The sequence below is a fragment of the Mytilus galloprovincialis genome, chromosome 3, assembly GCF_965363235.1.
Source record: "Mytilus galloprovincialis chromosome 3, xbMytGall1.hap1.1, whole genome shotgun sequence".
Classification (NCBI taxonomy): Eukaryota; Metazoa; Mollusca; class Bivalvia; order Mytilida; family Mytilidae; genus Mytilus; species Mytilus galloprovincialis.
Window position 1 is genome coordinate 7,844,670 of NC_134840.1, and position 27,708 is coordinate 7,872,377.

The 27,708-nt window shown below is 31.9% G+C and overlaps 1 protein-coding gene and 2 long non-coding RNA genes across 3 annotated transcripts in view; all 3 read left to right on the forward strand.

Moving 5' to 3' along the window:
- The window catches only part of LOC143067099 (uncharacterized), a 160,586-nt gene that overhangs the window by 12,306 nt on the left and 120,572 nt on the right, over positions 1–27,708 (forward strand). The window lies entirely within an intron of this gene.
- On the forward strand, positions 7,189–9,127 carry LOC143066304 (uncharacterized). Its single transcript, XR_012975539.1, has 3 exons — positions 7,189–7,346; positions 7,852–7,994; positions 8,969–9,127. It is a non-coding gene; the product is annotated as an uncharacterized LOC143066304 (long non-coding RNA).
- LOC143067093 (uncharacterized) lies at positions 10,656–22,596 on the forward strand. The gene is made up of 8 exons (XM_076240130.1): positions 10,656–10,763; positions 11,273–11,386; positions 11,585–11,698; positions 12,691–12,804; positions 13,430–13,543; positions 14,852–14,965; positions 15,769–15,902; positions 20,712–22,596. Exons 2-8 carry the CDS (start codon positions 11,287–11,289, stop codon positions 21,162–21,164), a joined length of 1,143 nt encoding a protein of 380 aa, XP_076096245.1. The 5' UTR covers positions 10,656–10,763; positions 11,273–11,286; the 3' UTR covers positions 21,165–22,596.

Below are 27,708 nucleotides of genomic sequence, written 5' to 3' on the forward strand. Positions count from 1 at the left end.
AGTTGTCCCATTGGTACTTATACTGCATCTTCTTATTTATAGTATACGTAATGAAGGGAGTGACATATTTTTAAAGGAGAAAAACTATACTATGTTTTTGTTTTGCTATTTTCATTGGAATAATGCATATGTCTATTTGGAAGAATTAATTACTTTTTTTTGTTTAGATTTCATTAATGTTAATGAATATTATACTTTGACTATGTAGATGTTAACAGGGTCATCAATGCACCTCCGCTTCTTACTTTATTTGTTTTTTTTTTTTTACATTTATTATGCCCCCGCCGAGGTAGAGGAGTATAACTCGTTACCCTTGATCGGACTATCTTCCGTCATTAACTCTTTTATCTTTGAAAAATGAAAGCTTCTTTTTAATATTTATTCGAGCATAACTGATGAGTCTTTACGTAGACAAAACGAGTATGTAGCGTATAAGACTATAAGCCCGATATCCTTTGTGATATATGTTATAACACTTATGAACATTATTACACGATCTGCCGTACCTACGTTAAATTGTAATTTCAGCATTATCATGATAATCTTTATACCAAAATTAGCATAACGCTTTCTATTGTTAATTTGACGTATTTGGTACAACTATTTGGAATGTTGGATCCTCAATGATATTCAACTTTGTACTTGTTTGGCTTTATAGATATTTTGATATGAGTGTCACTGATGAGTCTTATGTAGACGAAATGCGCGTCTGGCGTACTAAATTATAATCCTGGTACCTTTGATACCAATTGACTTTTCTTATATGACGGTGATGATTTCTGTTGTCTCGTCATTGTGGAATGTACATTGATCAGTTAGCACGATATGTCTGTTTCTGTGGTGACGTCTCATATTGAAACAAGCGCATCATTTGTGTTATCTGAAATATTTAAATGGTGAAAAAAGGTTATTTTAAAAGAACTATAAGATATATTGTAACAGTATGATTTCATGTATCAAAAGTGATATTAAAGACACAGTGTTTAACAGTTCTATATTTTTAAATGGGACATACTGAATTACACCTATCATCGGTGTCACATATGGAGATACAATATTTGCTTATCTTTACAAAACACCTGAACCCCCCTCACCCCCGATATTTAGTGGGGTTTGTGTTGTCCTGTTTGCTCAGTGATGTGTTTTCTGAAATGTACTCTACCGAATTAGACTTATCAACGGGTTTGTAAATCCATAAGCAAAACTAACCTTCTGGAGCACCTGATATCGCCGTTGGCTTTACTTTTCAAGATGCCTAGTTTTAAGTGTATTATGTTGTTCTTTGAATTCTTATGTTTGTGATTTGATCGTTTTTCGAGTTTTTTGCAATAGCATTTTCAGTTTGTTTCGGCTGTTTCGCTTTTATCGCCCATTGTATCTTTCGTTTCCCTTTGACATAATTTACAAGGGGAGTGCCCTTCATGTTTTTATTTTTGGCTTCATATACTTATTACAAAGATTATGATTGGATAATTTGCTGGTTTTTTGTATAACGTTTATGTTTTCTTTGCTTATTTGTTGTTGTTTTTATTTGTTTTTTTAATTGTTGGTGAACATTTACTCGTTAGTTCTTCAATTTATAGTTTGAAGTAATTTAAAAAAAAAAATGCTTTTCATTTTCTTTATTGAAACTAGTACAGTTTAACGGTTTGTTTCTGGCTTTGCACAATATTGTCTATTTCTGTACTGTTTATTGACATGACTGTAATATTAAATATCCTCCACAGTGCATTCAACTATATATTGGTAAAGTATTGTATGATTGATATTAGTAGGCAAAGTATTCTGAGTTTGCTTTTCATAACTGTGAACATTCTACGATACGAAATGGTATATTTCCTCAAAGATCTTTATCTCAACTCCAAAATCTCAATAGTAGGGTCTTTCAGTTATGTTATAAGTGGCGTTTATATAGTTTTTGTACCGATTGCAACCCCCTTCGTTTTATCTCAATCAATCGACAGACAAAGGAATCATCAAAGAATATACAATAAAAATTACTAACCATAACTATTATATTATTAGAATGTAAACATAGTAGAAATAGAATTAAATAAACATTTATACTTTATATCAAATGTATTTGCATTGCACGAATTTTGTAGACTCCCGGCTAATTAAAGCTTAACGTAATATAGCAACCTATTCATTGTTGAAAAATATTTTGCCCTTCAATTATTTATGGAATTTATTTGAAATACCTTTGACAAATACCTATCTCATATCTATTTTTTTCTTATCTCCGTTGAAGAGCAAGTAGTCAAATAGAACAATTATATAGTTAATATGAAAATCAAGCGTTTTTATAAAAGAAAACGTTTTGTAATTATGTATTATAATGGTTTAGATAACGTTATGCGTCTTTTCCATTTTCCAAGATATATTTTATGTAAGTTAATAAGTCGGTTAAATGTGATAGAAATTTTTTAGTATTGAAAGAGGGGCGAATGATACATGAGAGACATTCAAACTCATAGATCGAAAATTAACTGACAACGCCATGGCTAAACAAGAAAAATGACAAGCAGACAAATAATAGTACAAAAGACACAACAAAGAAATCTAAAGACTAAGAACTACGAACCACGCCAAAAACTGGGAGTGATCTGAGGTGTTCCGGAATGGTAAGCAGATTTTGCTCCACATGTTACTCAATAAACTCATCACAGATACCAGGATAAAATTTTGAATTTACACCAGACGCGCGTTTCGTCTACAAAAGACTCATCAGTGACGCTCGAATCCAAAAAAGTTAAAAAGGCCAATAAAAATTGAAGAGCATTGAGGACCAAACTTCCGAAAAGTTTTGCCAAATTCATCAAAGGTAATATTATTATTATTAAGAAGAGGTATCACACGCTTTTTTTAAAATTCAATTTTAAGCAGGATAAGATCGTAATGCGACAACAGTAATTGTATATATAGAGTTTTAAGGAGAGCGTACCTTTTTTATAGTCAGTAAAGTACCTTTTTATAAAAACAAAGCGATAACATTGAAAATCATAACTGTACAAGTATATCAAGAAACGATAACTATATTTTTCAGTTTTGAAGTTTTTATGATGTTATGTGCGATTCACATCTTAACGTATATTGATGTCTATGAATTCATATATCTTTGACACTACAAAAAGGTTTGGTTTAGCACTTTGAAATGTCTTTCAGTAGCTACAAGTATTCTATGATACGAGATATTTGGATACATATACTTTGTATGGTTTTGATAATGTATTTATTAAAATTTAAAAAAGAGGGATTGTAGCTCCCAAAGCCAATATGGCAAGTATAAACAAAATGTTCATACACTTCACTGTACCAAAAAAAGTATAATAACAGAAATACCCAGCTCTCAGGGAAATTCAAAACGGAAGGTCAATAACCCAATGGCAAATAAAAAGCTCAAACACATCAAACGAATGAATAACAACTGTCATATTTCTGACTTGGTACAGGCATTTTCTTTTGTAAAAAGTGTTAAATACCTGCTGTACATCTTACTCATATGAAATTCGCATACAATTTCATTATATTGACATTTATGTGTGAACAAAACAAACAGATGTGATAGGTAAACAAGTCAAATATAGGGTACAACCGTTAACATTTGATTATAATCCTAATCACTATAAAAGAAACAAATATGTCAAAGACATACAAAAAGGCATATAGACAAAGCACATTAGCAAACGATGCTAGTAGTTTTTTTAAATCAAACTTAAAGTACTTAACCTGCTGATATGAAATCATGCTGTCCTACACGAAAATATCTTTGGAGTGAATTTCACCCAGAAACGTCCCAAAAACAGAACATGAATGCAAGATCGTTTGAATCACGAAAGGCCACACACGTATCAGGTGTATGTAAAAACATAATGGCTTGGTATGTTTAATGAGAATTTAAATTAAGTTATTGATTGTTGTAGAGTTCAATTCGGATGTCCTGTGAGTATCAAAATACCTATGATTGACGTGGATGGAGATCATGTGCGATGTCGATGGGCAACATCTCGTGAAGCAGCCTCAATTTCACAACTGCTTCCGAATGCTCATTTAGATGAGGTATGTCATATATATAACTATATTGTCAAATAAGACTATCTAAAACTGTATCTAATATACAGTGTTGCTATTGTTTATTTTAAAGTAAGACACAGGTTAAAATAAAATGAAAACATATTTATCAACATTTATTGATTTGCCTTTCAGAAATTTGATTAGACCATACAAATACAAACACAAAACAAAAGCGAACAACACAAATTCCACTTGTTGTACTGTGAAGTCAATTATGTTGACGAAACACTGTAACAATGAACAATTACACACAATATATGTACTATACTCTTGAACCCTCAAGACGTTACAAAATAGGATAATATTGATTTGATTTCAAATAAGAATGCTAGCAACAACATTTCAAAATATAAAGTACGTTGATTTTTTATGATTGTAAAAACAGTAATACATAGAATTCATATGCCTGTGTATTGCCATGAATGATTAGGAAAGGGACAATGGAATGTATTGCCTGTGTTAATATGAAAGGAACACTTGAATATGCGTGTTTCTTGCCTTGGTAAATGGAGAAAGGCAAAGTTGAATGTGTCTGTGTATTGAATGGTTTAATGGGGAAAGGAAAAACTGTGATAAATAGTTTCCAAATTTAACATAGTTTGTCTATATATACAAAGGTAGCACGGTCACCCATCCATGAGAGATGCCCACCGATATTGATTTGCGTTCGTTTTGTTTGTGAAAAAATGAATGAGACACAGGTAAAAAAGTCTTATATTCTCTAAATGGTGTGTTGTAGACTGATGTTTGTATTTCATGCCTCACTTTTGCGGAGTCTTCGCCCTAATACAATATCAAAATATTTATAAAACTATGAGCCTTTTTGTAAAGCTATCAATTAGTTTGATATAAAACGAACTATGAACGCGATAAAACATTAATTGCCATAAAAAATAAAACAGTATGTTTGTGTTGATCACTTCTGTTTTGATGATGATTTTGTATTGTATAGAGAGCTACATATTGTGTCAACAATGCAAAGTTGAGTTGTGTATCGGCATTACAGAAGATTTAAAGAATATATATCCTTTATTTTATTATGATTTTAACTGAATTCAGGTTTAGGTTGTTTGTTACAGTAAAGGTTTTAAAGCCCCCCATATATAACATTGATAATGTTCTTTCAATTAATAGTCCAAACTTTTATGATTATGCCCAATTAATACATTCTCCTGAACTACAGATTTAAGAATTCATAACAAAAATCTTCTACCGCCATATCTCTTAACATTTACTTAGATTTTGACATCAATGGCCATCTAAAAACCAGAATGACAAACGAGACGTTTCTAATTTTTGATATGACAAATCCCCTCACCGTAGCAGCGTATGGAGTATACATCTCTCGCGTATGGAGTATACATCTCTCGTTTTATACGATACTCAAGAGCTAGCATCTGCTACTCAGACATAGTAAAACATCATTGAAGTCTGAGCAAAAAATCTATGAGCCAGGGTTTTGTTCTATACACATGGAAAAAAGTATTGCAACACCTTGATTTTTCAAAAATTGAAAAATCAGCCTCTTTTTTTGGATGATATATAATAAGATATTTGTATAATATTATTGAAACATAGTTTATGATAACATTGGCATTGAAACGAACAAAAAATGTTTAAAAAAAAATGATTTATATAACCACAATTTTAATAACAAAATGAAGCGTTTTTTGTACAAAAAAATGCATTTTACAACTTTGACTGTAGTCGAACTTTACAATGTCAGACATTTCAAAATTAATCTTCAGATGACTGTTCACATCATGGTTGATCGTTACACGCCAAAGAATTAGTACTTTGTGCGCAGCCTCCATTCAAACGGATAACCGCATCTTAACGTCTTCTGATTCCTGCCAAAAATCGACTAATTTGTTGCTAAGGTAGCAGCAACCATTTCTGATGAAGGGCATTGTTTATTTCATGATGTGTTTGAACTGGGGTGTCCTTTCGCACACTTCCCGCCCAATAGTGTCCCATATATGCTCGATATGGTTCAAATCTGGGCTACGATCCGTCCACGGAAGATGACCCGAATTCCATTGGAACAATGAATCTTCCTCCATGATGCTAATTTTCAATTTTAGCGAGGTCTGCACTAAATTGGATACGGAAAACTGTGTGTCTGTTCGTGAACAAAGGTCTCCGAAATGGTCTTATCGCACGATAACCAGTAGCGATGAGTCAATCTCGAACAGTTCTTGTTAAAAGGTCCCTGTATGCCAAACACTCTCTTTTTTGGATTGTATTGTATGCAAGGGGTTTCCTTCTGACCAACCTTTTTTATGCTTGATTTTCCCTAGCAAATGGTATAGAGGGTCTTCTTTATTTCGGAAGGTCTTTAACATCGTTTAGTGCCATTTTTAATTCTCAAAACGACTTCTAGTGGAATGGTGATGACCAACAATACGTGCAGTTATTACAGCGACCTCCTGCTTCAGTCATGCTGATAATCTGTCATCTTGCTGCAGTTAAGAGTTGTCGATGACCCATTACAAGGTGTCAATCACATAACTTTAAAATTTTGGTTATTTAAAGTGTTGAAAACAATGAGGATGAAAACACCTGTTTTGCTGTTTACGGGTACAGTAGCTGCATGTGCAGATAAAAACTTACCGAGTCGATATTTATTGATTAAACTCAGGTGATACTTAAATAATGTTTAAGTAGTTCTATTTTACCAAATTATATCACAAAAAAATAAAAAGTGTTTTTTTAATTTCAATTTCAATTTGGTGTTGCAATACTTTTTTCCATGTGTATAGTTGCTGAATATCTGTATCTTATTTGTTGTCGTGTTTTTTATAGTATTTATATAACTTTTCACGTGACAAAGTATCCATGCATCCCGCTAATCATGATTTTGACTTTGGTGCAGACGGGTCTAGGATTCAGACGCAAGAGCCTCTCATGCGTTGTTTTTTGTTCCATTTTATTCACCTTTATGGATATATTGTTATTAAATTTGTACTTTATTCAGAAAGTGTAAACTACGATTTGTATCAAGCTTTTTCTATCGGCGTGGTTCCCAATAAATGTTGTGTTTTCTTTTAAACTAAGTATTATTTGCATTTCACTTATGCAGTTTTTGTTGTTTCCATTTTTCTGGATAGTCGAAATGCACCATAACGTTTACTGCTAACCTTGCTAACAACTACACCAATAATGGATGGTTTGCAGCTGCTTTAACAATAGAAGACTTCCCTGTGACCACAATTACTGTAAATAGGAACTCATACACAGCATCGACTCCTTTAACGCAAATTCCACTGCAGGTACAAAATTAGTCGTGAATAAATCTATCGTATTATCATTTTTTCACAACTGTTCTTAGTTATAAAATGAATCAGAAAAGTAAACAAATAAAGAAATGATATTAAAATGAAGCGTATAAATATATTCACAAAATTTATCTTAAGGTGTAAATTTATAACCAAATGATATGAACTTGTGATGTACTTGATCAACTACATTTATTGTTGTATTTTTCTTGTTAAATGTCTCATAGCAGAGTTGGGTATTTTTCTTATCTCTTTACTTAATAGCCAATTGCCTGGAATGTATCTTTATAATAAAAGACTATATTTAACTTCTACATTTCCTTCACGCATAAAAAGAGAGGCGAAAGATATTAACGGGACATTGAAACTCATAATTAAAAGTTAAACTGACAACGCCAGGGCAAAAACAAAAGAAAAAACATGTGCGAAACGAGGGATCAGTTATTATATATGCAAATTAGATTCATGCTTTACTAGCAATACTTATTTACATTACCAGTTTTTGATTCATACTGAAACTATGCCTGGATCTTGTAATGATAAACCGATCTTTGTATCACCTACACCTTCAGACGGAACTGTAACTACAGTAAAGGCTACCAATAGTTTTACTACAGAGTTTTATGTTCATGCAGATTCCGGGTAATTATAACATATCTAAGTTATTTCACTCAAATATTGTTTTTATAAATGTCGTTGATTTACTATGTTTAAATAATATGATATGGGAACATATTAAGTCATCATGATTTATACCAATGGTATACCTTGATGTTTAAGACTCCGGTACTAATTCCCATTGCCATTTTTTTTAAATTGATATGGGTGTTACAAGTGGAATTTTCAGACATTGTTTCCCTTAATAATCATTTCTTTGGTTCTATTAATTCGAAGAAGTTAAATAAGTACAACTGCAATTTTACAGTCATATAATTATTTACTTTTCATTTTATATATATAAAATATAAAATATACTTGAAATCATACAAATTAATTTATAGAAATTCATACAATTAATCGAACATCTATAAATGTGTTAAACTTTTATTCCAAGTTCATGTAGTTGTAGCTACAAACATATTTTATGCAACATCAATCAATATGTTACACTTTTCCTCAACTCTTGTATAGATTAAGCTACAAAAATATTTTTTTGGCATGCATCCGATTTCACCTTGAGAGATGCACACGCCTGATGAAGCTAATTTGTTTAGCGAAATATTTCGTATTTCTATTTAACATCTAATAGAACTTTTTAATGTATTAATTAGTGTGTTTAAGTTATATTCTTAGACATTTATATAATTTGAATTCAGTAACTGTATCAGTTTATTTTCACAAACTGATCCACGCTTAAATAGATTGAATGTTGATTGTTGCTATTTTTAGACATTATAAAATATAAAATATATATATATATATATTTGTCATGTTTGGTACTCCAAATTATTCAAAAGATGATCTTTGCTGAGAGATATATCACGAATAGAGAATATGAGAGTAAACTTTATTGTACTTTAAAACCAAAAACTAAATGAAAAAAAATTTAAAGAACAACGTAAAATGATTTTTACCATAAAAATAACTCCCAAAAACTAAGACTATCAATGTTTCAGTGTAAAATCCATAGATATCAATGGACCATTAGGAATACACAAAACGGCATTATCACTAGACGGACGTGGGAGGTCAAATGTCTGGCTGGTTATTGTTCATTGGACACCCACTCAAACAGACCAGGGAACTCATATTATATGTGCCTCTGCAGAAGACAACCATAAGCAAGTACCTTTTGTAATTTTTACAACAATGTAGTTTTTTATTTGAAATATATTATTCATATCAATATCAAAAGCGAGATTAAAAATCTGCATTTTTTTTGCTTGGTATATATAAGAAAAAAAGAAAATGCGATACATGTAGAATGACCAACTTTTTTGAGCAAATTCTATGATTACAAATGTATCTCACTATGTAAACCGGTAACATGGAATCAATGTATTACACTTAGTACAAACTGATATGTTATAAAAGTACCTTATATGTTATCGGTGTATCACACAACATACATAAAACATGAATGCCTCAAATGTTCAAAACAACTGCATAAAATGTTATGAAATAAAACTAAATTTAATAATCATTATAATGTATATACATGATTTTGTTAATTTCAATAAATGATCCTTTAGTTTGTATTTGAAAGAAAATAATAAGGATGGCCCAGAATAAATAAATATGGTGTATGATTTATGCGTTTCCCTCAGTTTTAGTTTGTTACCCCGATTTTGTTTTTTGTCCATGGATTTATGAGTTTGAACAGCGGTATACTACTGTTGCCTTTATTGCAAATGAGATATCTCCACCGTAGCGTGCTACAAGTTTGGGGACATTACATATTTGGTGAACATGAAAACAAGAATGATTTCATTAACTTTTCAATACGATGAACCTCCATCTTCGGTATAACTCAGTGGATATTAGTTATTTAGTTTAACATTCATTTCATTTCTTTCAGTAAACTAAGTGATACTCGATGTGTAACAGTCATTGCATGGGGTAAGTACATAAAATATGATAAATGAACACGGGGAAATGTATGGTAAATATTACTGAGAAAACAAAAGTTTAGATAAGTCACTATGGTGCTTACTATGAACTAATCCTGTTACCAAACAAAGTTGATTTCAGACCTACCTTTGAAATTTATAACTATAACCTTATTCCGGGCCGCAACAAACCAATCAACAAAGCCAACCAGTTACAAAATTTGAAATTTTATATACATGGGTGCACCTATTCTTCAAAAGAAGAGCTATTTGAAAAAGGTAATAATTACTGCAGGATGTCACTAACATAGTTTTAAAATTGTAATAATTGATGTTTTGTTTTTCAGATGTGGATCCTTGTGACAGCAATCCCTGTCTCAACCACGCTACATGTATACAAGTGGATACACATCTGATTACACATGTAATTGTGCACAAGGATACAGTGGTATCCAATGTCAAACAAGTGAGCAAAATCATACACTCGACTTACTTATCTATTGACAAATACAAACTTGTTTTGTTTTAGATATTTTGACCAAAAGTCTTGTTTTCTGTTCCCGTGGTATATTAGATATAGTTCAGATATCAATAAATTATTTTTTCATTGTACACTTTCTGAAAAGTGTTAGTATTACATAAGTTTTGAATTGCTTTTCAAAAACAAGTATGCATTCCATTATCTTTACTATTATTCGATGATTCGTGAATTTCGATTACATTTTATAACCGTTATTACTTTATTTAGACATAGATGAATGTGCATCAACACCGTGTCAACATGAAAGTACATGTGTTGATCTTATCAATGACTACTCGTGTGTTTGCACAGACGGGTACAATGGTATACAATGTCAAACAGGTACAACATTTAGTCATATCTATAGGGGCATTTATGGTCATTAAATTCTCATAAGTACGAATATGTCTAAGTCAACAATTTACAAGGTATTCTCTCAATATTTATATGTATCAGCAATTCGTGTGAATTTTAGTCTATACGCCTTCTACTTAACCCGTATAATTATTGATATTAGTATAAATAGGTAGATCACGTGCAAATGGAATTTTCTAGGTCTGTTTGATTTCATGCTTTAGAATTAAAAAGTATGTTTATCATCGGTTTACCTGCATAAAAATTATATTTTGTTGATCGAATCAGTCATCGAAATAGTTCACCCTCATATCACTTTCAAAATCGACCAAATCTAAATCTAGTACATGCACATACTACTCAACTATATACATTGCATTAACATGGTTAATCTTTTTACGATAAGGATAATTATGCATGTGTTATAACATTTAAAAGATTTGAATGTATAGTTGAAAACTCCTCTTATAATATGAAAATAAAATTGTTTACTTTAGATATAGATGAATGTATGAGTAACCCTTGCCAACACGACGGTTCATGCACAGACCATGTCAATGCTTATAGTTGTACCTGTTTGTCTGGTTTCACTGGTGATAAATGTCAGATAGGTATGTTAATCTTGAATAAAATATGGTTCGGAATAGCAGGGCAAATCACAATGAAACGTAAGCTGTTTATATTATCTCTTTCTATAAAAAATAGTTCCCAAAAGTATGTAACTTTGTTTTTTTTAAACTGGACTTTATTTTGAACTGTCGAAGTTTCTTATTTCTACTGATGAATTATTCTTTTTTTTTGTATTTCAGACATAAATGAATGTGCATCAGACCCTTGTCAACATGGTGGAGATTGTTCAAATTTAATTGATGCTTTCCTATGTCATTGTCCATTGGGCTACACAGGAATTAACTGTCAAATAGGTACTGTCATTGTTATATGTGTTTCAACTTTAAAAAGATACCTTGATAGAAATAAATCATCTATGGAATAATTGAGCGATGGAAAGATATGATACGGTAGGATTGCCAGAAGAGAGAAATATCCACCATAGTTTAAATGAAGTGGATGTAAGCAACTACAGCTGATTTTTTTTTATCCCATTATAAAGTTTAACAAATATTCCATGCTATTCAGAACAAAAAATAATGAACAATTAACTTCATTATAATTATGATTAATTATAATATGTACAAAAAAATGTACAAATTATAATTTGTATTTTGACTTTGTACAAATGATAATTTGTACAAAAAGTGCCTGTACAAATTACAATTTGTACAAAATTTGACGAAAATTCACTTATAACTTGAAAAATAATTTATAAAATGGAATTTGGTAAAAAACAAAATTGATAACACAATATAAGTGTTATTAAATGACCGCAGGTGAACCTCATTTACAAAATAAAAAAGTAGTCCTGTATCATTCGTTTTAGCAGGTAAGTGATTTATGGAATCGGGAATTTCACAACATCTCCTTATTTTTACATTTACATTTCGAAGTGCTGTACCCACCTTTGTATTTTAATGAAAGAAATCCCTGACAGCCTGTTTTAAACAAAGGCAACAGTAGTATACCGCTGTTGGAAATTGATAAATCGATTGAGAAAAAAACAAATCCGGGTTACAAAGGCTTTTTAAGCTATTCACGCAGTGACAGTTGAAGCTGTTGAACCGTTTCTGTGAATATACATGTGTCTTTGACTATTATAGACAAATAAATATCCTGTTAAAAGTCATATAGCTGTTTCAATTTAGAAACCTTAACTATATTCAACAATTACGCTACAGATATTTCGAGGATCAGTTGGGGCACAATCAAACACAAAAACACAAATATTATCCCTAAAAATGACGTCTCAGCTGTAGTGCACCTTTGTGTTGTCTTATGTTAATAATGTATCTTATTTCAGATATAAATGAATGTATCAGCCAACCTTGTCAAAATGGTGCTACGTGTATAAATCTTGTCAATGACTTTAAGTGTAGTTGTGTAAATGGATACACTGGTAGAAATTGTGAAACTGGTAAGATACTCTTAGTCTTAGTCAATTTGTGTAAATAAAGACATAGGAGATACAAATGATTAAATAAATAACAATTAAAAAAAGGAATAATACCTAGTGGTCAATAAAACATCTCAAGAAGAGGTATAAACAGACACAATAATAGCCAAAAACAAAAACTATAAATAAACATTATCCCTAAACTGAGGGTGACTTTAAGTGTTCAGGGAGGTCAGCACTATTTTTGATCAACTGTAACTGACAAAAAAGTGTTACTTTTGTTAGATATGTTAACGAGTTAAATAAGGTGAGAACGTATCATACAATAGTTGATTTATGTAGGTTTCTTGTCTATAGGGTGCATCACTACAATATAGGTTTATGTACATGTAATTTTCTAAATCTATAAATATACATAAAGTAAAGTGGATTTTATGTCTTATGCTACTTTATCTTGCATCTTCCGATTATCACACTGATTCATTCACGATCCTCATAGATGGTCTTTTTAATAAAAAAAAGAGAAGCATTTTTCCTTTACAGTTATTACATATTATATAACGTATTTACCTTTCATGTAGGATATTCAGATGATTTAATTGTAAAAGTAAATTTTCCGAATAAATAAAATTATAACATATTACAGATATAGACGATTGTTCCAGCAATCCTTGCTACAACAACGGTACGTGTGTAGATAAAATTGTATCGTGGTCGTGTGCATGCATACCTGGATACAATGGAACCCAGTGTCAGACAGGTAATTGTATTATAACCTTAAAGGAGACAAACATAACTGGTATTGAGATTTTATGGCTTTTGAGAAGTATTTTCATTTTTAAGACAATTTTTATCTTGTATACTTTCTGTTGTTTCTTAAATGAAGTCCCCGATGGTATCACCAGTCCAGTACACAGTTTACAGTTCACAACATTCTAAATAATTAAGAATACAAATTACGGATGTTCAACTATAGTGTTCAGTAAAGGAAACCGATTCCCGTTTCAAAAGTGACAGTACTTCCTTCGTCATATGGATCTAGAAAAAAGAACAAATTCAGGTGCTGCTGATTAAGAACTGGAATATAGGATTGGTTACGGAACGCAAAAGATAATTCGTCGTTTTTTGTTGAGGATTTGCTGCTCAGACCTAGTCTTGTATGTAGTATTCGTGGATTTGTTTCTTTTCGTCGTCTTCCGTTTTTGCCATGTCGTTAGTAAATGTAGCATATTTACCTGAAGAAATCGGGATATCGGTATTTAGTCGGATCTTAACATGTACTAGTTTTAAAAAATTTCAAAGAAATATGTTTTACAGTGGGTAAGCTTCCACTAGTCTTCACTATCCTATAGATTAACAACTTTTGGTTATATTTATAATTTAGAATCTTCATTGAAGGTGGAGCACGAATGCACAGTTAATTAATCATATTGATGTGCCATTTGTATGCAAGAGTGAGATTCCTTTGTATTATGTGCCGATTCGAAAGAAAAGTTATACGAGTATTGTCTCCCTTTAACAGGTTCATTATTTTATAATTAAGTATAGGTTTCTGATATAATTTTGAATTATTACAAAATGTATCAATTCAATATATTTCAGTTTTTGTTATTTGCGTATCAAAAACATTGATGTACGAATATAATTTCATTAATTTGAAACGTTTAAAATGATTACATACCAATATAAAGAACCGTTCATCATTTTTGAAAAAGACTATAATAATAGTCGAATTATTTATCTCCCCTTCATGATAGTTTGATTGGTAAATTAACCAGTGTTATCTAATATTAATCACAGAGAGGGACTAGCAAGCAATTTTTAATTGTATCTTATTTAACGTTTAAACATTTTACCACTATAAATAAATACTTTATACAAATATAAGGACTTTGTTAGCTAAATCTACAAATTTCATTAGATATTATTAATTTTTATTACAATAGATTACTATGCTAGTAAATGGCAGTTTCTCTTGACATGAAGTGTAAATGTCTTATTGGTATCTTGGAACTTTTATTAAACCATAATATTTCTTAATTAAGTATAAATATATTTTATTTACTAGATATAAATGAATGTTCAAGTAGTCCTTGTCAACATAATGGAACCTGTATTAACCAGATCAATGGTTATAGATGTGAGTGTGAGAATGATTCTTCTGGTGATAACTGTCAAATATGTACGTATTTAGATCCAATGAAATCATATGAAATCACAACTGACACCACATTTCTATCCGGATAAGCTTGAAATGGTTTAACTTATCTTGAAGTGTGCATAGAATGAGATGTTGGGTAAACCCCATTGACAGCAAACCAAAAAACTATTTTGATTTTGTTCGTACTATATCAAATTGACATTCTCATGAAAATAAAATAATCTTAAAATAATATGTAAACTAAAGAACATTAGGTTGTAATTTAACACAAGATTCTGTGGTGGAATCCGTTTCTCTAATGGTTTATACATGTATGTGATGTTGGCAAAATGTCTATTTCTTTTTCAATGATATGCAAATGATGTGTAACGTCATCAGACATGGTCACTTTTCTTAATGCTTTCACATAATTCAGAGGAAAACGAGAAAATTTGCCGTTATAAAACAAAAATATTGACTAAAAGGAAAATTGAGTTTAAAGAAGTACTTGTTCATTACATATGTTCATAAACAGGGCAAGGAAGTAACTTTTCTTTATTATAAGTCGGTTAAGAATTAGAAGAAAAAATTTTTTGTCGCAAGTATCCATGAACTTTAAAAGAAAATAAACTAAAAATTACATAACTGCACATATTACATGTAAACTAACATATGATAAAAAAAAAGATGTTGTATGATTGCCAATGCGACAACTGTCCACAAGAGTTTGCTACAGAAGATGTAAAACATCGATGTTCTTAATTACCTATAATAATATGATGTATTTTACAATCTTACTACTTAAACACATAATCAGGTCAGATTTTTTTTTTAAATCTTTAAAGGGATGAATCACTGTTCCTCAGATCCTTGTTTGAACGGTGGCGCCTGTTTGAATCGTTACAATGGATACAGATGCACGTGTCCACAGTCATGGTATGGCGACGTATGTGAATACCGCCAGAGCAATCAAACAGAGGTAATGTACAATAATTTGTTTACATTTATTACATTGAGAAATTATATAAAAAATAAAGAGATGTGGTGCCATTGCAAATGTGAAAAGTGTGCAACTATCCACTTGAAAAGGGACCTTGCTGTAATTTAAATGTTGTCTAAAAAAAATATGCGAATATATTTTTAACATTATTTATTTGATATATATAAATACCTGGTTTTAATTTAGTCATTCATTGAAAACTAAAAATCAAATCAAAGACGTTAATATCGGGTTAAAAATACAAGAAAGATATATGTCCAGTTAAAAATAATTGTTGTGTGTTAAATTTTCCATTAAAATGTAACTGTTGAAAATCTAAACAGAAAATCATACCTGTATTTAAACATACGATTCACTAAGCTTCAGTTCAGGCGTTGGATGAATTTCATCCGCATAATCGGGAAAAGATATGTCAACCTGAAAAAATAATTATCGCCATGGAAACAATTCGTTACTGTAATAGACATATCGTGACAATTTATCTAATTGTAGGTAAATGATATGAATAACAAATAATTAATAATCTCAAGAGTCAACGTCAATTCTAAGATACATTTTTTTCAAATCTGAATTGTTGATTGTTACTTTTTAGATTTTTCCATTTTCAAGAATGTTCCATAAAGTAAAAAGTATCTTTTTGAAAGCACAATAATTTCATTTGTATTATATATTCAACTGATTTAGCATCTGTGTACCACTCTTTTAAAATTACCGAGCAATCATTTTCTTTCAATAGTTTTATTTTGCTCTCCCTAAATTTATTTACTAATATTATAGTATGGGAAAATTATTTGCCATTAAAGGAGACGTGACACAATTTTTTTTTTTTTTTTTTTTTTTTTTTTTTTTTTTTTTTTTTAATTAATTAATAAAAATTGGTCAAATAACATATTGTAATAATTTTTTCTTGTCAAACCTCATTTAACGGCCTTTTAATGGTCAAAGAATCCAGCGCTTGTCGTAATCTTTGATTTTTAATGAGATACCGGTCACGTGATCGTGATGACGTCAGTGGATACAATCTGAGAAAATGTCTCAAAAAGGACGAAGTCGATCATATTCCTGTAAAATTAAACAATGGACGGTGTTGACAGCAGTTTTCAAGGCAATTCTTAAACTTTAGATATTCAACCGTATCAGTTTGAGCCGTTACTTGTTGAAAATAATCAAGTAGAAGATATAAATTCGTCATCCGACATTGACGATCTTTCAAGCAATGCCGATATTTGAAAGATCAATAATTAATTTCACCAAAAATAAAGAGATATTTCTTAGAAATGTTTACGTTTAACAGGTAATTGAATTACATTTAATAATACAAAAAAACAGGTCATAAATAATGTAGGACAAAAAGTCACAGACAAAAAGTCACGGACAAAAATTCACAGGACAAAAAGTCACAATTTATTTTCGAAATTATTTTTCATATAACAAGAAAAAATAATTTTAAAAAATACAAAATTTTTGATCTATTATATATTAAGTAACTTTGTTACTAAAATTTATTCAAAATAGATATCAATAATGATCAAATAATTGTTATAAAAACAACATGTCAGAGTGGCTTGGTATCTATAAATGGCTTCATTGTGGCATGAATTATATCCTTTGCATGATTTAAATTTATTTTTTTTCATTAATCAAGCTTCATGAAAAATTTCCTAAACTCGAAAATGAATAAATGTTATAAAATAAAATATATCAAGATCACTCTCTTATAATTTAAAAACAATTCTCAACAATCGTCATAAATTACCTATCACCTTACCAAGAGTGTTGGGTGTAAAATTTGAATTACTAAAGCTGCCTCAAATAAATGTGTAATAAGTATGACAAAACAGGGGGGAGGGGGGGGGGGGGGTATTATAAGTAAGATTTAAAGATTTAAAACAGTAATATATATTCATATGTCTTTTTCTCCTCCATAATAATCCCATTGAAAATGTTCTATGAGTACTGGCTTATTGTTTGTGATATTTTTTCCGTGTGGTATATCCTCAGTCTATAAATTGTTTTGTATTTTGTGACTTCTCTTCAACTTCGACAAAGTTTGGCATAGGGGCCTCATATGTAAAATGAAAGCTTATGGTATTGACGGAAACTTATTGAAGTGGTTTCAGGATTATCTACACGACAGAAAACAGAGAGTAGTAATGCATAACAGAAAGAATTAAAAAAACGATAGGCCAATGTGTAAAATTGAAACGTTTCATTTGTACGGTCCAAGGAAATTGAATATCATCTAACGCAATTGAGATGTTCCCCTTCATTCTTAAACAATGATCTATTTAGAGCTAATATTATAAATTTATAAATGATCCTTCTTGTCACTGTGAGTCAGATATTGATGGTGTCTACCATTACTTCTTTGTTTGTCCAAAATACACACTATGTAGAAAAACCTTGTTCAATAATCTCAACTGGCTATCCGAAAACATTGTTTTAGATACAAAACTATTAATTTGCAGACACATGGAACTTTCGAATGAACAAAATATTCAAATTTTCAAACATGTTTAAATTTTCATAAAATGGTCAAACACATTTTTTATGCCTTGATAGAGGTTATTGTTACTGGCACGGAACATCATTGTCATCATCAGTACACACGTCACCGTCACAGAATCATATGACTTTTCAAAGTTTCTTTTTCTCTTTTTTACATATGAAAGCTAGTATTATTCTATAAACTGTTTTCCTTATATGCATGTCCATTATATCCTACTATTATTGTAATTTTATATTGTATTATGGAGAAGACTTCATAAGTATGATTTACTTGTGTCTAATCCTTTTTGCTTTAATTCAGCAAGTAAAATATGTTTTAACTAACTCAGTCTATACTATACATTATCTTCTACTCCCAGGTCTGTATCAATTGGATTTATCTGCATTATTTAAGTTGAAACTATGTTATTCATCTCCATGTCTTATGCAATATAAAGACTTCACTAGCCAAAATATTTGTTTCTCATTCAAGTCACCTTTTGCATATAATTTTTCACCACGATAATCTTGCATCAATGGTCTGTCATTTTAAAAGCATCACTTGATATCTCTTCACAATTTATTTTTTATTAAGAAATAAAATGATTTTTAATAAATAAATAGAATAGGTAAGTACTAATAACTTATTGCAATACACCTTTCATACCTGCCTAATTTTTATTAGAAAACTCAGAAGGAAATTTATGTACCCACTACAGGTTATGTATTAGTTATGGGGACTGACAGGCTTTTTTTTTTTATTAATTTTTTACTTTAGAAGCATTTCTTCTTAATTCTCTATTTATTTTGCTTATCTAATATTATTATAGATACTCCATTCTTTACCAAGTAAATTCACAAACACATTATTTTGTATCCGCCCCCTTTTTTAAGCTGCACTGTCAGTCCTCTTTTCTCTATTCTGTAAACCCCCATATCCGACAGTAAGGTATTGACTATTGTTTATTCAAACAGGTTAAACAGATATGCATTACGTAACTTATATCTGTAAGCATTGCTCTAGTATATTTTCAAACCTCACCTGTGCACCCAGCAGGTGATCATGGATGTACACAGATTCGACGCATGTTACGCAATAGTGCGTATTGCCGATGTCATATATATATCACCACCCGGGGGCATGACACCTGTAGCTTTCAACTTCAAAGGTAACCCAGCACTGCAGAGAAAGTGTGCCGCATACCTGTATCTTCTGATCGATGTTGATGACTTTTAATTTATTATGTCCAATTTCAGTGTACACACCTGCACACGTGAACAGGTAGTGAGGTACACGCAGGTACACAATACCAAATTTTAAACATTGAGATATATTTGGCTATAAAATTATACACAAATATGACTTAACTATTAAAAAAATTATTAATAAGGGACGCAAAAAATATTTGCGAAGAAAAAGATTTTTTTCTCCCTCAGCCATTCTCCGCTTCTCACAAGCTCCCCGCTTAGGTGGGGCTCAGCTGTTGTTGGTTGTGTCAAGGGAATGTCAGGTACCGCATTTGGACGAAGTTTTGGCTTCATGGTAGGACATCCCTCGAGATTCTTCATAACTTCTGGGTCACGATCGTAACATGCATTTGTAAAGTGGGCGGAACAAAGTCTATATGACTAGTGCTTGGTAGGAAGTCCTATCTCTTCCTGGGACTAGTCTGCGGATTACTCAGAAAACGGATTTTTTTTTATCAAATTGTGCTTATGCCTATAGTTGCATCTACTGGCAGAACACAAAACCATTTTTAATCACTGTCATGGGTTTTGTTGGAAGATATTCGAATGTGAAATTGCGCTTATTATGCCTTTACACCCGTCAGTCAAATATGATTGATGTAACCACTGACGTCACAGCCTCGTTCTGAGTGACTTTCGGGATTAAAATATGCATAATTAGTATGTTGACAGATCGATACATTTAAATTTATTTTTTATCCATTTAAACGATAATTTTATTGTTATCCTTGTTTTTTGGGGTAATTATGTATAAATAAATATTTAATTAAAAAAAAAAAAAAAAAAAAAAAAAATCATGTCACATCTCCTTTAATAAAAGACCTCCACCATTTTCTATGTATATTCTGACAAACTATAAATATAACTGTTTACAATACAAGAAGTTTGTACAGCTTTCTTTTCATTTCAACAACTGTCCAAACCATTGGTTCGAGGCCCCTTAGTTTTGCTTCTGATAACACCAAGAGAGTGGTTTTGTATTTTTTTTCAAATTCATATTAACAAACCAAACCATATATCTCAAAATAAAACTCGTTTCAATGTTTATTAAAGGTATGTAGCGACCTGGATTACACAGAATGTTCTTGTCATGTGAGTAAGTTCAAGTTCATTCAGCGAAAATCTCACAGAATTCAGTTTGGCTTCGTTGGGTTTTTGAGTGGACTTCTTGGAACTATATTCTTATATATAATTTGGAATTTCTGTAGAAGAGTACCAGATAAAAATAATAAAGTAAACACCAGAATTCAACCAAGGAAGAACAATATAATAACTTTGTCAGACTTAGAGGCAGAAGAATCAGGTGACACTAGCAATAACATTTTAAATAGCCAATCCGAAAATGACTATATTGGAGGATGTGAGTGTTTTATTGATCATACCGGTTATGATCATTTTCAGAGATTTGACAAAAGATTGAAATACAAATACAGATTTCACAACTGTCGCAATAAGAAAGGATTTAAAAAGGAAAATCCTGCGATCACTAAAACACGAACACATTGATATATGCAGATACAATAATTTAATATAATGATTAGTAGCATAACAAAAATCATAATTTTCAGTGAGCCTACATGTCACATTGAAAAAAATATGAAAGGGAGTGGTCGTCCTTACATAAACTCAATGATTTGAGATTTTGTCCAGCAACGAATAACGTTTGATTTTAACACAGTTCTCGTCCAAATGAACCAATTTGAAAACGGTAGTAATGATTACGAACGAAATTGAAGACCGTAAACTGTGTTTTGCCTGGATATCAGTCTTTATCGACTTATTATTGTGATGTTATTAATTTGGTGTCATACCGATATAACAGTGCTTTCTTTGCAGTTGTATTACGGACCTTGCTTCTACTATATATTTACGACCGGTCATTTCACATGGACAAAGTAGCCCTTAATATAAATAAGAAGATTTGGTATGATTGTCAACGATTAGTTAGTTTTATTCGCAGTGTGTAACAACACTGTAACTTAAGCCTCGGTCACACCTTACCGGATAGCACGAACGGACGACTAACGGATGAAAATAAAAGTTGTTTGTTGACAAAATTGTTATCCGTTGGGAGTCCGTTGATGTACTGACCAAACAAAACGGACGCGTAACGAATGCATAACGGACACACAACGGATATGCAACGTACGAGAAACGGAAACGTGCCGGACAAAACGGATGTCGAACGTACATCCTATGGACGAGTACCGCATAAAACGGACACCTAACGGAAGCGTACCGGATAAAACGGATGAACAAGATATATGGAAAAATTAAAGGCGACAATAATGATACATGTAAATTGCATAAATATTCAAAATGTTTCTGTGTTACTGGTTTTGGTTCGTTCTTCAAAATCCCGCCAAAACACAGTGTCTGGCCTGCATAAGAGCAGTTTGATTGTGAAGACGTGCCCTTACTCTAAGATCGATTATAAATCATAAGAATTCATGAACCTTAAGAAATCTAATTGGCATTTCTGACGCGAAATTTTCAATTGGCATTTATCCGTTTCAGATTCTTTCATCATCCGTTTTATCCGTTATACGTCCGGTAGAAGTCTGTTTCACATTCGTTCAACATCCGTTTTATTCGTTAGACGTCCGTTAGAAGTCCGTTGGTGAATTTATCTGCCAGACCTCCAACGGATGTATAACGGACACGTAACGTATACAAAACGGAAACGAATCGGACAAGTACCGTACAAAACGGACGTTTACCGGACGATCAACGAATATTTAATCCGTTGGACGTCCGTTCAAAGTTTTGAACATGAGCAAAATTTTCCACCGGACAGAACGGACGTCGACGGATAAAACGTACGCTAAACAGACATGCAAAGGATATGGACGGACGTCTAACGGATAAGAACGGACGTTTAACGGACATGAACGGATTGAAAAATAGTTATCCGTTAGGCATCCGTTCGAGCTATCCGTTAAGGGCATACGATACAGTTTTGAACCTGTATTTACAAGTTGATGAAAATTTGCATATAGGCTATTTTTTACCTCTTTAAATTAAATATGTAATAAAAAATATTCCTTCATGTGCTACTTTTTGAGTAAAATGAGTTTGAAATTTTGTATATTTGCTCAAAATTCAGATTTGTGTCCGTATTTTCTTTTTCGAAAGAAAGACATAACTTTTTTGTTTTAAAAGATAAACACAAAATGGTTTTTGTTAAATAATCGGTAATTTCTGTATTTTATAAGTATCATTAAAAATTATGCAATTTTTATTCCGAAATAACTCTATATTTATCAAATGTTCATGGATAGAGGAAAAAACGTTATTTTTTGCTGCATGTTTATCAAAATTAAAAAAATTGCGCTATTTACAGTTTTATAAAATTTGGGTCACATAATCTCCTTGCAAAATGAAACAAATTGCTGTTTTAAAAAATAGGGGTCCATGAACTAGTTTTCAAACTAAATCAGTTTGAATGATAAAAATCAGTCGAAAAATGCATGTTTTCCCGATATGTCACAGTTTGACGTCGCGAAAATAACATGTTACGTTAGCAACGTCATTACCTTCCCTGTAACTGTATCGTATGCCCTTAAGGTGTGACCGAGGCTTAACAGTCTACAATATAAAATGTATTGGGAGTTTAATTTGAGTAACTGCATACTTGATTAAACACTTTCTTTAATAAATTTGTATCTATATCTTAATTGTATATTACTAGCATTAATGTTTTTAATTACTCGTTGAATTTAACATTGCTGTGTTGATAGATTCATTTAAATTGTTGAGTTGAATTAATACTCCGTCTAGTGAATTCAAATTTAAAACGATGTAATTGAGTAAAAGGGTTCAGTTAATTAAACATTATAAACATTTACCATTTACCTCACTACTATTTTTGGTTTCGGTATCGGTTTCGGTATCGGCTTATTGTGAATATGTCTAATAGGAGCTGCGTCTCTTAAAAACTTGGCTGGTATACCATCTAAACCTGTGCTTTTTGTAATGTTAAGATTACACAACTTTTTAAATACAAAATCTTCAGAAATATGTTTTTATATTAATACATTCATTTGTTTTTCTCATGTCATAATTGTTTTTTACAATACTAGATGTCGCTTGATAAATCTTTTTAGGATTCGATAGTTTATTGACCATCTTGGCAGCAATATAATGGTGGTAATAAAAGTTATTAAACTGATGGCTATTCTAACATTATCCAACCAATTCTCACCTTCAATATTGAGAATGACATTGCAATCAGATTTAGTGTTTTGTTGATATCCAAGATCTTTAAATTGAGACCATAGTTTCTTATGATTTCCTTTATTTTCGTCAATGCTGTCGTTGATGTATTCAGCTTTTGCTTTCTTGCATTGTTTTTGCACTTAATAACGTGATTTACAATATGATTTATATTCTTCACTTTTTTCCGATTTTTAAAAGTTCCTAGGTAAGAGTCTCTTTGATGGATGTTGTCTAAAATCTTCTGGGTTATCCATGGTTCTGTTTCAAACGAATTTCTTTCATCGGGGCTACCTAGTCTAATATGTCTATAAAAATGTCTGCAAACGCCAGCCATGCCTCATTGATGTTACATGAATGAAAGCATTTATTCAAATCAGCTTGTGATAGTAAGGACAAAAACTCCTCTTTATCGTTGTTCTTATTTGATCTGATTTTACATTATTATACTGTTGTGTTATATTTGTTATTCTCGTGGGATTTTGTCTGATGCTTGGTCCGTTTTTGTGTGTGTTACATTGTAGTGTTGTGTCGTTGTTCTCCTCTTATATTTAATGCGTTTCCCTCAGTTTTAGTTTGTTACCCCTATTTTGTTTTTTGTCCATGGATTTATGAGTTTGAACAGCGGTACACTACTGTTGCCTTTATTTTTCTGGTGCAATAGGTTAAGAAATTATCACCAAAATCAGTACTGATAACATCTGACTCGCCGAGTTTTAATTGTGCTACACGGTTCAAATATTGTTTTATCCTGCTATTCAACTTTCACCCTCCAATATAGTATTTTTATTTCACGACCGTTGAATTTGTTAATGAATGAAATAAACTCGACTTAAAAATGGACCGCGATGTCTTAGGACCCGAATTGAATTGAGACGTTGATGCCATGAAAATTGGTGAGGCTATCCAATCAAAATAAACGTAACAGAAGCTATGCTGCATCATAATAACTATTATCATATTGTCGTCAGGTTAGACATAGGACGACGTGTCTGACATATATTCGTCAGGCCAGACTTCGGACTATGAGACTCACAGTAACCCTATTGTTGTCCGGTCACACTTCGGACTGTGTGACTAACTGTTAGCATATTGTCGCCAGGCCAGACTCACCGTAAGCATATAATCGTCAGGTGAGACTTATGACGACGTTACTAAGCGTTATCATAATATAATCGTCAGGTTAAACTTATGACGACGTTACTAACCGTTAGCATTATATAATCGTCAGGTTAAACTTATGACGACGTTACTAACCGTTAGCATTATATAATCGTCAGGTTAAACTTAGTACTTGTTAGCATGAAGTCGTCAGGTTAGACTTTGGGCGACGTGACTTAAGAGATAACTGTATTGTATTTGAAGCTTTAATGACGTCTAATGACTTCTACCATCGGTAGTTTTACCGTCGCAAATTTAGTTTACCTGGCGACGCGTAGCGGAGACAGGTAAACGGGTATTTGCGACAGTAAAACTACCGATGGACATCCGCAAAGCTTCAAATACAATACAGTTATCTCTATTCTAATGCAAAACAAGTTCATAATTATATTTCAATCATTATTTCAGTGTAAAATCTTTATTAAAGAATATTCCGCGAAAAGATGTTATCTTCTTTGGTCCCTATACTAGGTGACGTCATAGGTATGCTTCCTGCGTCAAACATAAACAACGGGCGTTTTCTGGCTTCTGTGCCGCTTCAGAATATAATAAAAATTGATAAAAAGAAGATTTTTAGGTGCAACATGTGAGTTTTTTGGCTTATTAGTATTGAAATTACATGTCAATACATTCAGCAATTCAAAATGTCGGCTTCCTTAGTTACAGACAAAGAGATAGAGAATTTTACGCTAACTGTCATCCAATCAGAACCATTGATATAAAATAATTGCATTAGAATAACCATTAGCATATCGTGTCAGGTTAGACTAAGTCTTAGGATGACGTACCTAACCGTTTGCATACTATTGTCAGGTTAGACTTAGTCTTAGGATGACGTGACTAACCGTTAGCATATCGTGTCAGGTTAGACTTTGTCTTAGGATGACGTACCTAACCGTTTGCATACTGTTGTCAGGTTATATTTAGTCTTAGGATGACATGACTTACCGTTAGCAAATCGTGTCAGGTTAGATGTAGTCTTAGGATGACGTACCTAGCTGTTTGCATACTGTTGACAGGTTAGACTTAGTCTTAGGATGCCGTGATTAACCGTTAGCATATTATTGGCCGGTTAGACTAAGGACGACGTGACAAGCCGTTATTATATTGTCGTAGGGTTAGACTTCGAACTAAGTGACTAACTGTTAGCATATTGTCATCAGTTCAGACTTTGGACTTTGAGACTAACTGGTATCATATTGTTGTAATGTTAAAATATAGGACGACGTGACTAACTGCTATCATATTCATTATATTGGCATCAGGTTATAACTAGAACGACGTGCCTAGCCATGCTTACCGTAATCATATTGTTGTCAAGTTAAGTAAGTAAAGGACGGCGTGACTAACCTTTATCATATTGTTGTCAGGTTAGTTTAAGGACGACATGACTAATCGTTTGTATATAATCGTCAGGTTAGACTTATGTTACGTGACTCACCGTAAGCATATTATCGTCAGGTAAGACTTAGGACGACGTGACTCACCGAAAGCATATTATCGTCAAGATAGACTTAGGACGACGTGACTCACCGTACGCACATTATCGTCAGTTTAGACTTAAGGTCAAGTAACAGTAAATGAACGCCGTCTAGCGGATTCTGCGAAATATTGCGACGTTTTGTACGAATTACGTCCCTTTGACCAGATTGTGCAATGTTAAAATTGCACCCGGCGACTTTTCGATGGGACAACGTCAACGGTAAATTTGACGGAAAGTATGTTATTTCTAGGAGAATGAACTTGTTTTTCTAAAATTAAAAATTGAAAATGAACATGAAAACATTCCCGAAGACGATCTTCAAAATGAAAATCAGTACGAAGGTGGTAGAGTTTGGATATCTGCCGACCAGTTAAAACAAGTGTGAAAACTGTTGCTCACTACTATTTCTACATAATTGTGATGAGAAAAAAACAGTGTGGTCTCGGAAGTATTCTATATGTAGTATGTCAAAACTGTCCTTTCAAAACCCTATATTCACTGGGAAAAGACATCGTCTAGAGCAGAAAATAATTGCAGAAGGGGTGCAAGTTTGGGACATTAATACTAAAGTTAAAACTTAGTATTGTACGGTAAGACTATATCTCCCATATTTTGAAAATTATCACACCAGTCGGAACAAGTAAAAATATTTTCAAATTAGAGAAAAGGAAATGAACCACATAAACTAATACTGGTCATAAATTCGCCGCTGCTGTCAGTCAGTCATAGATGGCACTAAACTATAATACACTTAAATTAATTAACCTTGTTCACGGTTGGAACAACAGTTTAATATTCAGACACAGTTTTTAGACTATAACAAATTAAAAATAAGCAAAAATGATGTTTCACGATCGTTAATCCATCGCTACATTTTGTAATCTAACGTTGTTTTTTTTTTTTTTTTTGTAATGGTGCTTTCTTTCACGTCCGCAATTTCGATGTTAAAAATAGAACACAAATCTTTAAATAGATACATGTATAAATAGTAGATGGTTTGAATATTTATGCAGGGCTTAGTATCCTAATAGTATTGATTCGTATGGTTGTCTCCTCAAAGGAAATTGTTATATATATATATATGGGTAAAAATTAACCGAATAAAAAAAATGTACCCTAGCTGAAAGTAGCATCTCAAATATACAATAGAACTGTTCTCAATTCTAATTCACTCATAAACTTGAAGGTTGA